The sequence below is a fragment of the Sorex araneus genome, chromosome 5 (genome assembly GCF_027595985.1).
Source record: "Sorex araneus isolate mSorAra2 chromosome 5, mSorAra2.pri, whole genome shotgun sequence".
Lineage (NCBI taxonomy): Eukaryota > Metazoa > Chordata > Mammalia > Eulipotyphla > Soricidae > Sorex > Sorex araneus.
This window is the reverse complement of record NC_073306.1, coordinates 11647959-11664555: the sequence shown is the minus strand read 5'-3', so window position 1 is coordinate 11664555 and position 16597 is coordinate 11647959. Positions and strand designations below refer to the sequence as shown.

Sequence of the window (16597 nt, the reverse complement as noted above, 5' to 3'; positions counted from 1 at the left end):
TGAGCACAGAGCCAGGAGTGAGCCCCGAGCACCACTGGCTGTGGCCCCAAAGCAAAAAACACAGTGTATTCAAAATCAGTGATATCCATTATGTCCTGCCACATCTTTAGAAACAAACGTCTAAGGCTGGAAATACATAGTTCACTGGGGCAGAAGATTAAGACAGTTGCTTTGCATACCACCAACCCTGGTTCTGTACTTGGCACTATGTAAGATTACCCCGGCACTGCCAGGAGTGATCCCTGAGCTCAGGCAGGTGTGATGCAGGAAAAAATTAAACAAAACATACAGAATTATGCATTTTTTATACTTTTTACATTTATTAAATCATCCAAAATTAAATATAAAAATTTTAGACATAGAAATTTTGCAATACAATGCAGTAATTATATATTGTCAGTGATTTTGTGGATTGACACAGTAGTTTTGAGAGATTATTAAGAAATTCTTTAAGAAAGTTCATATTCTGGGGCTGGAGCAATAGCACAGCGGGTAGGGTTTTGCCTTGCACGCGGCCGACCTGGGTTGAATCCCAGCATCCCATATGGTCCCCGAGCACAGCCAGGAGTAATTCCTGAGTGCATGATCCAGGAGTAACCCCTGTGCATCACCGGGTGTGACCCAAAAAAGTAAAAAAAACAAAAGTTCATATTCTTTGAAACATTATTGAAAATCTTATTTCTAAGAATTTATACTGAAAGGGGCTGGCGTGATAGGACAGCACAAAGGGCATGTGTGCCTTGCACACAGCCAACCCCGGTTCACTCCTCGACAACCTATATAGTCTCCCAAACACTGCCAGTAGTAATTCCTGAGTACAGAGCCAGAAGCAACCCCTGAGCATCACTGAGTGTGACCCAAAAAGCAAAAAATAAAAGAATTTATATGGGAAGTATCAGAATTATACACTTTTCTATTAAGGAATGATAAAGTCTCAAGGAGAATCAGGAACTCTTCAAATTCTTTTTAATGCCAAATCAAAAGGCAAAACCACCTTTAAAAACCCACTGGAAGAAACTCAGTAGTGACTGAAATAATTTGAGTTTGTTTACAGTGGTACCCATATGGGATCAGTTACTAATCCCTTTGACTATTTTCCAACAATAGCAAACTCAATTTTTTTTAAAGATTTATTAAATTTATTTTTGTGCTATAGATTGCAGATGTTGTGGAAGAATACAAGCCAGAATGCTTAAATCTCTGACAAAGGTTTTGAAACCGTCTAAAGGAAAAACTAGACATCAAGTATATCGAATCCAGCATTATCCTAACAATATCAAGCATGAAACCCTTTGTAATTAAAATGAGCTTAAAGCAGCCGGGTTTGGGCCCGTCACTAGATACAACCCATCGTTCTACTCTTCGGTTGCCTGTGACTTGGACTCATGCTTAATACGCAGAGAGGAAAGAAATGAAATGGGAAACCTCCCTCCTTCCAAACGCTGACAATTTCTCAAATTAAATTAAATACAGACTTGTTAAGCATTGCTTTTGCTTTCAAGTATTAAATGCAGAAAAATGATTGAGATTTAATAATTACGCTGTTAGGGAAGAATAGGTCCTTGCAAAATAGGCCTCCTTTCTTCACTCATGTGTTTCTCATCATGGCCTTTTAAAGAATTCCTTCGCCCGCTCACTTCAGGAAAGACCATCCCTCTGGCTTTGTTTCTCAACAGGAACTGGTATCTGCTGCCCCCCCGCCCCCCCCCCGGCTTCCTCCCTCTCCCCCCGCCAAGCCAATATTCTCAATATTCTCTCCATGAAGATCTCTTGGGCATTGCGAGACCTCTCGCATGCTTTCGTTAGAGAGTGGCAGAGTTACGGTACGAAGACTCAGCATCCTGCTTTACAGTTCCTTCCCTGTGACTTCGCCTTTCAGATGGGGTGACTGGTTTGAAAGAGCTGGCTTTCCTGAGAGACCTGGCTGAGCAGAACTCGGGGAAGTACGGGGTCCCGGACCGGACGGCCTTGCCCGTGATCAAGGGCAGCATGATGGTGCTGAACCAGCTGAGTAACCTGGAAACCACCGTGGGCAGGTTCTACACCAACCTTCCCAACCGCATGATCGACGAAGCCGTCTTTAGCCTCCCCTTCTCTGACGAGATGGGAGACGGTGAGTTTGGAGAAAACTTCCTCCCACAGAAGGGGAAGAGAAGTGGGCAGGGGGCCACCGCGTCGGGCACTTTGCACTGTTGTCCAGTACTTACACGGGAGCAGCCCGTCGCTTGTTAGAAGGTTGTGTCATCCCTGCCATCATCTGCTCGGACAGAGTTTTAGAGAGCATCACCTGGCCCTTTCCTTCCTCACTGCCCTAGGCTCAGTGGGCATCAGAGACTACCAGGGAGTTTTGTTAGGATTCCCCTGGCTCCAAAAGTTGGTGAATGATCGTGATTCTTGGTGGTGGAATATGTGCACTGGTGAAGGGATGGGTGTTTGAGCATTGTATAACTGAGACTTAAACCTGAAAGCTTTGTAACTTTCCACATGGTGATTCAATAAAAGAATTAAAAAAAAAAAAGTTGGTGAATGAGAAAGGAAGAGTAACTCTGCAGAGAGGCTGGTCAGTAAAACTCCAAAGTGCTTGGGAGTCAGCCTTAAAGGCAAAGCAACATGTATCTTCATACACATATAGACTTGGAGGGGCCAGAGCGATAGCACAGCGGGTAGGGCGTTTGCCTTTCACGCAGCTGACCCGGGTTCGATTCCCAGCATCCCATCTGGTCCCCTGAACACCACCAGGGGTAATTCCTGAGTGCATGAGCCAGGAGTAACCCTTGTGCATCGCCAGGTGTGACCCAAAAAAGAAAAATATATATATATAGACTTGGCATGGGAGGAGTATGGAAATCCCAGCCTTCCACTTACATCATTACTTGGTCATGTCATTATATTTTATTATATTTTATTATTTCAATATAGTATTTGAAATGGGATTCAAATTTCCCCTGTTTCAAATCTAATAACATTCTTTAATAAACCTTTCAAGGTATTAAGATTATATGATATTTTAGTGCCTGCATGCCTCTCAATAATATTTACGGCTCTCACTTTATTTTTCCTATTTATTTTACTTTGCTCACCACTATACCAACGTAAAAGGACTGGAGCGATAGCACAGTGGCTTGCACGCAGCCGACCCGGGTTCAATTCCTCCGCCCCTCTCAGAGACCCCAGCAAGCTACCGAGAGTATCCTGCCCACACGGCAGAACCTGGCAAGCTGCCCGTGGCGTATTTGATATGCCAAAAACAGTAACAGCAAGTCTCACAATGGAGACGTTACTGGTGCCCACTCAAATAAATCGATAAACAATGGGATGACAGTGCTACAGTGCTATTCATTTTACTTTGATGATTTGTGTTACTATGATCATCTTCCTTATAATACAACTTAACCCACAGTCTGTTGGAGAAAATTCTTAACCTTTCCATGATTCAATTTCCTGACCTATCAAATAGGGAAAATAGCATTTCCCTCAAGGCTGTGGTAGAGATGAAATGCACTGATTTATGTAAGATATCTAGAATAGCAGCTGGCCATCAGGATGTACTGAGTAAAAGTAAAATCCTCGCCTTCCCTTCCACTTTGTAATCATTTTTGTGCTTTTTCCCCCGCCCTTCTCTCTTGCCCTACACAGATGAGACTGGAGTGGTAGCTAGTTGCCAGCCAGAGAGACACGTTGACCATATGAGGTTTTATTCCTCATATGGTTTTATATCCGTCAGCTAGGAACTCTCGCAAATGCAGCTATTCATCGAAACCTCTTAGAGTTTTAAAGTAACAGGCCTAGAAAGAGAATGTTTTCTTTAAAAATAGGTCAAAACAGTTTCTCTAAAGAAGGAATGTGGCGGCCGTGCGTAGGCCATTGCTGTCATTCCTATTTCTGGGCAAATCCTGCAGATGAATACAGAGCAGGAGTTCCCACCTTGGGACGAGTGATTTCTTTTCATAAGAAAATGACAGCACAGTGGTTGGATCTAGCCACAAGGGAGGGAGGAGGGGAATGAGGGTAGATAAGGGAGAGAAGAGACCAGTGTGACAAGAATAGCTGGGAATGATCACGCTGGACAAGATCTGAGGGTTAAAAGTAGGGAAAGGGATATTCTTGATAACCTTTCAGTATCAATATTGCAAACCACAATGAGAGAGAGAGAGAGAGAGAGAGAGAGAAAGAGAGAGAGAGAGAGGCAGGGGATGGGGGGTGGGGATGATGGGAGGGAACCTGGGGACACTGGTGCTGGGAAATGTACACTGGTGGAGGGATGGGTGTTGGAACACTGGATGACTGAAATCCAATCAAGAACAACTTTGTAAGGGTCTATCTCACAGTGATTCAGTAAAAAAATTTAAGAAAAAAAAAGAAAGGAAGAAAATAACAGCAGAGAGTGTATGACTCAGCATTAGGGCACTTGTCTTGCGTGTGTTAAGACCTGAGGTTTGATCCCCAAGCATTAAACCAAGAAAAAAAAAAATGGCTCTAAGATTTAAGTGCAAGTAACATGTACACATTTAGCCCACACTGCTGAGTGCCAACCAAATGCCATGTCAGGCAGCAATGAGTCACCCCCAATGTCCCTCCCTCAACAGAGTTCAGATCTGGTCAGAGATAAACAGGCACAAAGCATCATGGGAACGAAGACTGACTAGCAGCTGGTTCCCGCCCAGACACCTGGGAGCCTGCAGTTCCTCTGTCACCAGAAGTGGTGTTGGGAGGGAACGCTCGGTGCTGGATTCACTTTTCCACCAGAGAGCAATCCTGAGTGTGTGAACTTTGGTTTCCTGGTGGTGGAGGTCCCCTAAAGTCTAGTCCTCGGGGCCTGTCGTGTGAATCCTGACCTGGGTGTCCAGGATGTGTCCTCTGGTCTGTTGAATTCCCTGCAAGAACATATGTTTGGATTTCTGTGTGTCTCCAATGGCGGTTTGCAGAGGCCCCTGGCCCTGACTCCCCCAGTGGGACCCCGCCCTCGCCACCCTTTCACCAGAAGCTTCCACAGGGTGAAGAAAGAGTACAAGCAGAAAGAGGGGTGATGGCTTGTTCCACATAATGTCCACGTAGGGTCCCTTTCCTGCTCCCAGGGGATGCTCTGCGGTTCAAATGGACCCCCAAGAAGTGGGATGAGCCCGTGTCCTTTCTTTCAGGCTGGTTCTCAAGATACCAGGGGGAGAATGGGGATCTGAAGGGAGCCTGAGTTCTGCCCGTCTGTTTCTCTTGGGTTTAGTCTTAGATGAAAGTCTGGGGGTGTGGCCATGAGGGCTTCTGCCCGTCCTGTCCTCACAGCCCTTGCTCCCATCTCTTATAGCCCAGTTGTCATAGGGTACCCAAATAGAGTCCTCTCGCATGCTTTTGGGGGCACGCAAGGAACCATGTGGTTCCAGGATCAAATCTGGGGCTCCTGCATGCAAAGCTTGTGCTTAAGCCCCTCAGCCTGGCCCCAAAAGACATTTCAAAATCATTGTTTGGTTTGTTGGGTTTGCGGAGGGGGCACTCCCAGCAGCGCTCAGAGTGATGGGATGCCAGGGTTCAAACCCAGGGTGGCCACATGCAAGACAAGCGCCCTACCTGCCGTGCCCTCTCTTGAGCCCCTGAAACCCCCCTTCAATACGTATCTGTCCTTTTGTTTTGTTCAGGCCCACACCCACCTCTGTCCAGAGCCTTCTCTGCCTGTCTTGGTGATTCTTGTCCTTGGTTCTATCCCATAGGTTTAATCATGACCGTGAGCAAACCCTGTTATTTTGGAAACCTCCTTCTGGGGATCGTGGGTGTGGACGTGAACCTGGCTTACATCCTTGAAGACGTGACTTATTACCAAGACTCCCTGGCTTCCTACACGTTTCTCATCGATGACAAAGGTAGCGAAGGAAGGCTTTCTCCCTCGCCAATCTGGAGAGTGCCAACGCCCGTACCCAGCAAGTGGGCGGAAGCGAGTCGGCACCAACCTGTCGTGACTAGCCCTGTGCCTTTGTCGAGTGCTGGAATGAATGAGTCTACACCGTTGTGTGTTGGTAGCTTTAAACAGGCCATTAGACTTGAGGATGGCACGATGCGTAAATGGGACATTTCCCTCTGTTGATGTATTTTGGTGTGCTCAGGGGACCCTGTGGTACCCCGAAGTCCGTGTGAAGCTTGCACTGTAACGCTATGAGCACTCTTTGCAGACACCACGTACATACACCCCAGCTGCAGGCTTTGTTTCGTTTTGGAGCCACACCCAGCTCGATTTGTGGGGTGTTCTCCTGGCATTACTCGGGGGCCATGTAACGCCTGGATCAAACCTGGACCCGGGCATGCAGGATCTGTGAGCTTTGAACTCCTGCATCTTGCGCCCCCATCACCCCCCTGCCAGAATATTCTTTTTTTTTTAAAAAAAAAAACCCTTAGCCATCCAAAGTGTCCATCATTGTGCATGTAGATGAGCGCACCAACACAGACCCAAGCCTCCCTCCCCCACTTACACACATCTCACATCAATTTCTCACCTTTTACAATAGTCATTTATTAGTTTGTTATGCTTGTTTCAGTTCCCTTGGTTCTAATTTTGTCTGTATTCCCCAACTACTGGATTCATGCTCCAACCCAGGTTTCTGCTGTCTGCTTACACGGGGGCCCTGTGAAGTTAGGAAAAGGGACCCCCTGGGGCAGGCACAGCTTAGTTTGAATCTCCATTTCCGTTTATTGTTCCAGAAAAGTTTGTCTTGCTTTTTGGGCCACACTCAGTGGCACTGAGGGCCCACCTACTCCTGTTGGTGTTCAGGGATCATGCATGCCTGACTCTGTGCTTGATGGACCATATGTAGTGCCAGGGTTGAACCGGGTTCTGCCAGAATATTCTTGATTAGACAGATGTTGACTAATTTAAGACATCTCCCTATACTTCAATAGCTTTCTGGAAAAAAAAAAAAAACAAGAACCCATAAAATACATTTTGTTTTGATTGGACAATAACTTAGAAGCTAAGAGATTGCATTCTGGGCCAGCATCCTGGAAGAGCCCACGTTGCAAATCTCTGACGGGCTCTTGATTAGAATCTGTGCTTCCTACATGTTCCCCATGGCGTGTAACTTCCTTTTCTTGTTTCAGGATATACCCTCATGCATCCATCTCTTACCAGGCCCTACTTACTCTCAGAGCCTCCTCTTCATACTGACATCATTCACTACGAAAATATCCCCAAATTTGAGCTGGTGCGGCAAAACATCCTCAGGTAAGGCGAACGGGAGGGGTCGGGATGGTTTGGTTTTGCTTCGAGAAGAGATACCCATCTAGGTCAACTAGGAACGGCGATGATGGGAGAGGGAACAAGCATATTCGTCATTTTAATGAGCTCGCAAGTAGAGGCATCGTTTCCCCTTATGATCAGTAGCCAACATTGTGTTTGTATCCAAGATAAGGGCTCTCCGAACTGTGGTTTGAGCAGAACGTCTTGTAAATCAAGGGCTGTGTTCATATCAGCTTTGGAATGGCGCCATGTTCTTTCACTCTTGAAATTAAAAAAAAAAAAAAAGTTCTGTTTATGCCAGTTTTGAAAAGTGTTTGCAAAAGGCAAGGTTGGGTTGAGGACCGAGCCCAGAAGACTATTTGGAAAGCTCATGTGTGTTCCTGGTTCATAAACGGGCAAATGCAGCCTTTCCCAGCCCAGCTGCCTGGGGGTCCCCTGTACCTACGGGTTGTAAATCAGCGACTGAGGGATTTGAGGGAGGTTTGTCTCGGGAAAGAATCAGAAGGAAGGAGCAGAGCGTCAGGAGAGCAGGAACGGTTTTGAGAGTAGAGGTGAGAGGAGGCTTTATGGCCGGAAAGTCTCCTGCACAATTCAGAGCCTTGAGCTTCGTGGCTTTGGGGTCAGGAGGGAACCCTGACTCCCAGCACCTTCCTGCTTTCACTGGCCTCATCTCTGTTCCCTCTCGCACCTGCAGCCTCCCGCTGGGCAGCCAGATCATTGCCGTGCCGGTCAATTCGTCCCTGTCCTGGCACATCAGCAAGCTGCGGGAAGCTGGGAAGGAGGCCTACAACGTGAGCTACGCCTGGAAAATGGTGAGTGGGGGCCGCGCCTCTCTGCAGGGCCAGGCCAGGGGCCTTGTTGGTATTTGAAAGTGATTGGTTGTCTTTCTTTTTTCTTTCTATTTTTGCTTTTTGGGTCACACTCGGCAATGCTCAGGGGTTACTCCTGGCTCTGCACTCAGGAATTACTTCTGCTAGTGCTCAGGGGACCATATGGGATGCTGGGAATTGAACCCGGGTTGGTCGTGTGCAAGGCAAACGTCCTACCCAATGTACTTGATTTTCTGAGGCACAACTGTGAACGGAATTGTATTTTTTTATATCCCTTTCTTCTCTCTCATTATTTGCATATAGGAAAGCTATTATGGACTTTTGCGTATTGATTTTATAGCCTGTGACTTTGCTATCCAAGTGTATTGTTTCTAGGAGCTTCTTGATAGAGGCTTGAGGGTTCTGTAAATATAGTATCATGTCATCTGCGAATAGTGAGAGCTTGATTTCTTCCTTTCCTATCTGGGCGCCCTTAATATCTTTTTCTTGCCTGACTGCTATTGCAAGTACTTCCAGTACTATATTGAACAGAAGTGGTGAGAATGGACATCCTTGTCTCATCCCTGATCTTAGAGGGAAGGCTCTTAGTTTCTCCCCATTGAGGATGATGCTTGCCGTAGGCTTGTGGTAGATGGCTTTGACTATATTGAGGAAAGTTCCTTTAATTCCCATTTTGCTGAGAGTTTTCATCATAAACGGGTGCTGGATTAGGAGGACTGGAGCAATAGTACAGCAGGTAAGGTGCTCACCTGGCGTTGGATTCCATCCCTGGACCACAGAAGGTGGTAGGAGGTCCCTTGAGTGCTGCTGGGTGTGGTTCCAAAACAGAACAAACGCTGTGCCATCTCCCTGGCCCCTGCCCACGGTCTTCACTTTACTCTCTGCCCCGAGCTTTCTTGCTTCCTGGAGTGTCATATGGCATCAGGATCTCTAAAAGGGATCCAGAAGCCACAGAATCATAAGGGAGACCATTTCAGAGGCTTAATGACTTTACAGGCTGTCGCTATATTGTGGAACGTGGTACAGATTGGAGGAAGGTCCAGTTTGCTTTGAAATTTGGGGTCAGCCCATTTTTTGGATGTCTTTAAGAATGACTCCATAGAGGCTGGAGGGATAGTGCAGGGGGTCAGGTGCTCGCTTTACACCCTGGTTCCATCTCTGGTACTGCGTTTGGTTCCCCAGACACCACCCGGATCGATCCCTGAGACACCTCCGGACGTGGCCCTAAAACAAACAGAAAAGAATAATTATGCCACCGGCCCTTTTATTTATATTCATATATTGTTTCACTTTTTTTGTACCAGAAATTGTAAACCAGCATCAGAAATCTTAATTGAAAAAAATGGGGAATTTTTAATTTGAAGTGGAGGTTATTTCTCTCTGGAAGCTTATTCTGGTTGAAAGTGGCTCATTTATATCCTGAGAAATAGCGTATTTCGGGGGGGTGGGGGAAGGGGTTTGGAGAGGTCTTTTCGGGGGAAGCGACACACCTGGTGGTACCCAGGGCTTCTGAGCTCTGTGCTCGGGGATCTCTTGGGGGTGTTCAGGATCAAACTGGGTCAGCTGTGTGCAAGGCAAGATTTTGTTTAAGGTTGTTTGTTTTGGATTTTCTTGGGTTTTGAGGGTTTTTTTTTGTTTGTTTGTTTGTTTTTTGGTAGTGCTAGGAATTGAACTATTAGCCTCAAACATGCAAGGCAAGTGCAGTTCTGTTGGGACGCATCCCTGGCCCGTGGGCCTTTCTAAGACCACATATACAGGGAATAATTTAACATGAGCATCTCAGAAAGAAAGTCTCTTGGGGCTGGAACGATAGCACAGCGGGGAGGGCGTTTGCCTTGCACGCTGCTGACCTGGGTTCGATTCCCAGCATCCCATATGGTCCTCTGAGCACCATCAGGAGTAATTCCTGAGTGCATGAGCCAGGAGTAACCCCTGTGCATCGCAGGGTGTAACGAAAGAAAGAAAGAAAGAAAGAAAGAAAGAAAGAAAGAAAGAAAGAAAGAAAGAAAGAAAGAAAGAAAGAAAGAAAGAAAGAAAGAAAGAAAGAAAGAAAGAAAGAAAGAAAGAAAGAAAGAAAGAAAGAAAGAAAGAAAGAAAGAAAGAAAGAAAGAAAGAAAGAAAGAAAGAAAGAAAGAAAGAAAGAAAGAATCTTCGTGAGGAGCCAGAACAGAACAATCTTACAGCAGCTGCAGGACACTTGCCTTACACGTGGCTGGCCCAGATTTGATCCCCGGCACCCCGGAGGTCTCCCAAGACCTGTCAGGAGTGGTCCCTGAGCACTGAGCTGGGAGTTCACTTTGAGCACAGCAGAGTATGGCCCCAAATGGAGAAATAATATAGGGATTAATAAGGTGCTTGTGCCTTCCACGAGACTGCCCGTGGTTGGCACTTTAGCACGCAGAGCACTGAGCCAGGAGTAAGCCCTTAGCACTACTGATGTGTCCCAACCCCTCTTCTTCCCCCAGCTTCCCCTCAAAAATGTTTTTTCTTTGGTAATTCTGGCAAATTCCACTGACTCAGCTTAACCAAATGGAGGTGATCAGATCAACTTTTTACTGTATCGCTGTCATCCCGTTGCTCATCGCTTTGCTCAAGCAGGCACCAGTAACGTCTCCATTGTGAGACTTGTTGTTACTGTTTTTGGCATATCGAATATACCACAGGTAGCTTGCCAGGCTCTGCCGTGTGGGCGGGATACTCTCGGTAGCTTGTGAGGCTCTCCAAGAGAGACGGAGGAATCGAACCCCGGGCCAGCTGCATGCAAGGCAAACGCCCTACCCGCTGTGCTACCAGATCAACCTTTAGAGAGTGATTACTTGTGAAATAATTTACATTCTGAGTGTTCTGAAACCATCAAATGGATTGCCCTTAGGTGGGGGGAAAAATGACAATCCATCATGAGATTAATGACTAAGAGGCTTACCTGGTTACCCAGCAATAGGGGTAAATAATTTTTAAGCTCTCTTTATGTCCTTGCAGGGAGCAAGTGGGTACACTTGTTCCAAGGAATACAGTGGCTTCTTCCACTAATTACAACCCACGTAGACTTAATTTATGGGGGAAATAATTGCCAAACCACTTAGTATCCATAGGTACAGCAGTCCTAGTGATCTGTTTATATGAAAGAATTTAAATCTTAATTCAGAGATTACTGGGATGGAGAGATAATATCGCAGGTAAAGGCACAACTTTTGTCTTGAATGTTATCACATATGGTCCCCTAAGCACAGAGCCAGGAGTAAGTCTTGAGCACCACTGGGTGTGCCCAAAAAAAAAATCACATAAACAAAATAAAATAATGAGAGATTATGTTAGCATTGCGAAAGACTACCCCCCCACACACACAGACACACACACACACACACTTCCTGTGTGTAAGCTCAGTTTGTCTCATGGCATTTGAGGAGGCTGTTTGCTGGGACCAGAGGAAGAATCGACCAGCAAAGATACCCTAACACTCTTGCATTTCACAGGGGTGGTTTCCTGCAGAAGCTGAGTCCTCTGGGCATCCAGTGACAATAACTTTCCAGTCCTGGCCTGTGTGTCTGGGAGTGTCCAGCTCCTAAGAGCTGGCGCTATGGGTTTCCGGCTAGCCAGGCTTCTAAGGACCCTTTTGGAAACTGGTTTTGTTTCCTAGCTAAGGACTAGTGGAGTGAGTTGCTTGGGGAAGCTTAGTCTAACTTTATTTCCTCTTCCGGAATAGATCCAGTTACAAAATGACCCTCTGGTGGTTCTGGCCAAGATTTTGTCTCGGGTTCTTTTGAGGATGGGCAACACTTAGCAGAAGCAACTCCAAGAATGATTCTGAGTGACAGGAAAGGGGAGACGTTCAAGTCTGTTCCAGAACTGTCCCCTCCCTAGTGTGCCCGGCGGAAGAAGAGGATTCAGGTGCTAATCTAATTGAGTAAACCTGGCAGCAGACTTGAACGCGATGCCAGGAAAATGTGCATATCTTCGGTTTTCAGGATGATTCCACATAAACCCTGAATTCCCCTTAGCTCTAACCCACCTCATTCCAAAAGTGAGTTTTGCTCAAGAAGTCAATCCTTTCAGCTTCTTTTTTCCCCCGACTTTCCTTTAATTCAACGAAGCCGGCTATCACGCCCTTGATTTATTTACAAACCATTTCTGAAATAGTTTCCATCTGTCTCCTTGGAGAACTTGAGTTTTTCTTGTATATTTAAATCGGAGTAGCTAGACTTGGCTCTGGCTTCTTTGGTGATATCTTTCCCATCAAAGTCTACTCAGGCATCCATTTCTAGGATCACTGTGAGCTGGGAAGTACCCGTGGGCCACGGAGATAGCACAGAGATGAGAACCTTTGCCTTGTCGGCAGCCACTTCCTGGTTTGACCCCGGCACCACATCCACTGGGTGTGACTCTGGTATTCTCCACGCCGAGAGGCCCAGACGGCAGCATGTCCTCCCTCGGGTCAGCTGGCCGAGGACCACTGGGAGGGGCCCCCCAGGCCTCATTAGTAGGCATTTGTTAGACGAAGTTCCAGCACATACACCATCCAGGGTCTGACATGATGAAGCAGTGAGGGGCTTTGTAGGGTTGGTGCTTTTCCACGTGTCCGAGATCCTGGTCAGCTCCAACCAAGAATCAAATGTGTGGTTGGTAGGGAGTGGAATGAATACGCCAGAATCTGCTGCTGACTTCTCCAAAGTGTGGCTTCACACTGGCTTTCAATAGAGATAACTTGTAAAACGCTCGCTGCACAAGTCCACGATGCAGTTTCTTAAAATGTGTTTCAGGGGGCTGGAGTGATAGCACAGCAGGTAGGGCATTTGCCTTGCACGCGGCCGACCCGGGTTCTAATCCCAGCATCCCATATGGTCCCCTGAGCACCGCCAGGGGTAATTCCTGAGTGAAGAGCCAGGAGTAACCCCTGTGCATCGCCGGGTGTGACCCAAAAACAAACACAAAAAAAAATGTGTTTCAAACCTAAACAGAAATAAGTGTATTCTTTAGCCTGTTGTAGGCTGGGTCCACTATTATTGTTTGTTTATTTGTTTGATTTTGTTTTGAGGCCATACTGGGCAATGCAAAGGGGTTACTCCTGGCCCTGCACTCACAAATTATTCCTGGTGGTGCTTGGGGGCTCATATGGGGTGGCAGGAATTAAACTCGGGTCAGCTGTGTGCAAAGCAAGTGCCCTACCTGCTAAACTACCTTTCCAGCCCTGGGTCCACTATTTTTTTGGTGGGGAGGGTGGGGGGGTCACACTGTGATGCTCAGGGGTTACTCCTGGCTCTGCTCTTGGGAATTACTCTTGGCAGTGCTCAGTAGACCGTATGGGATGCTGGGGCTCGAACCTGGATCGCCCACATGCAAGGCAAACAAACGCCCTGCCTGCTGTGCTATCGCTCCAGCCCATGGGTCCACTATTCAGTGGACAAGGACGTCACAGTTCCAAGGACTTTTTCTAATCCTCTCATTAGCACCATGATTTTGTGTCTCACCCGTGCATTTCCTTCCAGCTGAGAAAGAAACGGAAACTGTCCTCCCTTGCCATGGCATGTTCTCTATTCTGCCCGTTGTCATGCTCTGCATTCCCTTACCCATTTTTTTTTTTCCAGGTGCAAGATACTTCATTCATTCTCTGCATTGTTGTGATACAACCGGAAATCCCTGTCAGACAGCTGAAGAATCTCAACACCGTCCCGAGCAGCAAGCTGCTCTACCACCGCTTGGACCTCCTGGGGCAGCCCAGCGCCTGTCTGCACTTCAAACAGCTGGCGACCCTCGGTAACGCGGCCCCGGGCCTCCACCCCCAAACCCACCCCGGAGATCAGTTTATTATTATTATTATAATTTTTTTTGCTTTTGGGGTCACACCCGGTGATGCTCAGGGGTTACTCCTGGCTCTTCACTCAGGAATTACCCCTGACGGTGCTCAGGGGACCGTATGGGATGCTGGGATTCGAACCCGGGTCAGCCTCGTGCAAGGCAAACGCCCTACCCGCTGTGCTATTGCTCCAGCCCCAAGATCAGTGTATTTTTTTATTTTATTTTTTTGTTTGGGTTTTTTTTTTTAATGATGTTCTATGCACATCTGGCCAGTTCGGGGTGCAAATGTCGGACCTGCCTGCATCTTGCTGTGTTTGGGGCTCTGAGAGGAGAGATGCTGCTGGTGTTTCCTCTAAGGATGGGCCGTTCTCTGGAAACCAGCAAGGGTGCTGGAAGGAGGGGAGAGCCAACCAGTCCAAAAGAAACAGCTTTTTTTTTTTTTTTTTTTTTTTTTTTACATTAAACTGGGATTGAGGCTAAGGAGAGAAACAAAAATCAAAGCAGGGTCCCCAAGAGGTGATTCCTAAGAGCCGAAACTGTTCTCCCGGGCCCCCACCACATACACATAAGCGCTCTGTGTTCAGAGGACCTGCAGGGATCCCGAGATACTCCCAGGGGCCACAAATGAAACTGGCCTCAGTGGGGAGCCATTGCGGAAGGCGGGGGGTGGGGGGGCAACCAGTAGGGGAGGGGGCGCAGGGAGGCAGCAAGATGGGAAGCGGGCCATGGTCCGAAAAGGGTGGCAAAACCCTGGTTTGGGGAATGAAGCCCGAACTCCGCCCTCAGCTTGGGTTTCCTGTCACCAGCGTGGGCCCCTCTCTGGAACTCTGGCGTCACCGGCAAGGTTAGGTGGGGTTTTGTTTGCTTCTTTGCTTTTCTTTGGCTTTTTTTGGATCACAGTTGGTGATGCTCAGAGATTCCTCCTGGCTCTGGACTCAGAAATGACTCCCCGTGGTGCTCTGGGGACCATATGGGATGCCGGGGATCGAACCTGGGTCGGCCGCGGGCAAGGCCAACGTCCTCCCCGCACCCCGGCCCTCAGTCGCCCACATGTTGACGTGTATCTGCACTTGGGCTTCTTTCCCTCATTCCTCATTCCAGCTCCTCTTTTTTGTTGTTGTTGTTTTTGGGTCACACCCAGCGATGCACAGGGGTTGCTCCTGGCTCTGCACTCAGGAATTACTCCTGGCAGTGCTCAGGGGACCATCTGGGATGCTGGGATTCGAACCGGGTTGGCCGCATGCAAGGCAAACGCCCTACCCGCTGTGCTATCACTCCAGCCCCCGTTCCAGCTCCTCTTGAAGCCCCTGTCCCAGGGACAGCTGGGCAGAGCCCGCGCCTTCACGCCTCTGGGGGCACTGCGGGGGGGTCTCAGACCTGCTTTGTCCTCTTCCAGAAAGTCCCACCGTCATGCTGTCGGCCGGCAGCTTCTCCTCCCCCTACGAACACCTCAGCCAGCCGGAGACGAAGCGCATGGTGGAGCACTACACCGCCTACCTCAGCGACAACACCCGCCTCATCGCCAACCCGGGCCTCAAAGTGAGCACCGGCCCGGGGGCCCGCCTCGCGCTTCCCCTTCCCGGGGGCGTTGGGGGCCGGGCGCCTTTGAAGTGGTCAGCCCAGCTCCCCAGAGCCAGAGAGACAGGGTGTGTGGCCCAGCAGGGGCTGGCGGGGGCCGTCAGCAGTGACCCCTCTGGCGGATTAGGATTAGGGCCTGGGCCGACCCACACAAAGAGTGTTTGAGGCACCAGGGCTAGTGGCGGGTGGCCCGTTGCAGAGGTAGGTGGGGTGTGATTTAGACTTCAGGAAAATGCTCTCAGCTTTTTTTTTCCCCCTCCCAGAGAAAAGTAGTGCCCCTCCTGTCAGACAAGATGGAAAGGCTCAAATGTAGGGAGTGCAGAGGTGTGAGCCAGGGTCTGTGTGTGTGTTCCGATTCGGACTCGCTCGTAAGATTCTGCACCACGGCCCCCTTCAACACAGAAGGCCCGGCGCGGCCGAACAATGGAGTGAATCCCACAGCCCCTGACGGTCTCCGTCAGCTTTCATTTTCACCACGTTTGGCCGTGTCCATCTGCTGGGGAAGATTTTTCTGAGAAGCAATTGAGCTTGGCCTCCCTGCGAGGGAGCTCGGGGAAGGGCCGCCCGCCAGCCGATCTCTTCTCAAGAGTCTTAAAGGATCCCTGCTACGTCTCCCTTTGTCTCTCAGTTCTCTGTCAGGAATGAAGTCATGGCGACCAGCCACGTCACAGATGAATGGATGACACAGATGGAAATGAGTAGCCTGAACCCGTACATTGTCCGCCGTTACATAGCAACGCCCAATGGTGTCCTCAGAATTTACCCGGGCTCCCTCATGGACAAAGCATTTGATCCCACTAGGAGACAATGGTGAGTCTTTTCGGGGCTTCCATTATCAAAGGTTGCCCTCCCGCCCCTCCACACACCCCCCCCCACCACGACCCCCAGCCCTGGAGAGACTTGGTAACTGCACGCAACAAAGCAACTTAAGGCAATCACATGAAAGAAGATACTTTCTGTGAAAACATGTTTTTGAATTTTTTTTTCAATGTCTTATTAGGAACTGCTCTGTGGTTTTCTTTTGTCTGCTGTGTTTTTACCTCCTTGCTGAAATTTTGAGACTGGGGGGGGCAGAGTGGTAATGCAGTAGGTAAGGCGCTTGCCTTGCACACAGCCGAGCCGGGTTCAATCCCCAGCATCCCATATGGTCCCCCCAAATCCACCAGGAGGAAGCCCTGAG

At 48.4% G+C, this 16597-nt stretch overlaps 1 protein-coding gene across 1 annotated transcript in view; it reads left to right on the top strand.

Annotated features, from left to right (window-relative positions):
- Positions 1-16597, top strand: part of CACHD1 (cache domain containing 1) — a 247408-nt gene that overhangs the window by 194140 nt on the left and 36671 nt on the right. The window contains exons 9-15 of the mRNA XM_055138282.1: positions 1880-2113; positions 5700-5849; positions 7078-7201; positions 7911-8028; positions 13629-13797; positions 15236-15378; positions 16046-16227. Of these exons, the coding sequence (XP_054994257.1) occupies positions 1880-2113; positions 5700-5849; positions 7078-7201; positions 7911-8028; positions 13629-13797; positions 15236-15378; positions 16046-16227 (1120 nt within the window). The remainder of the gene's footprint in view (positions 1-1879; positions 2114-5699; positions 5850-7077; positions 7202-7910; positions 8029-13628; positions 13798-15235; positions 15379-16045; positions 16228-16597) is intronic.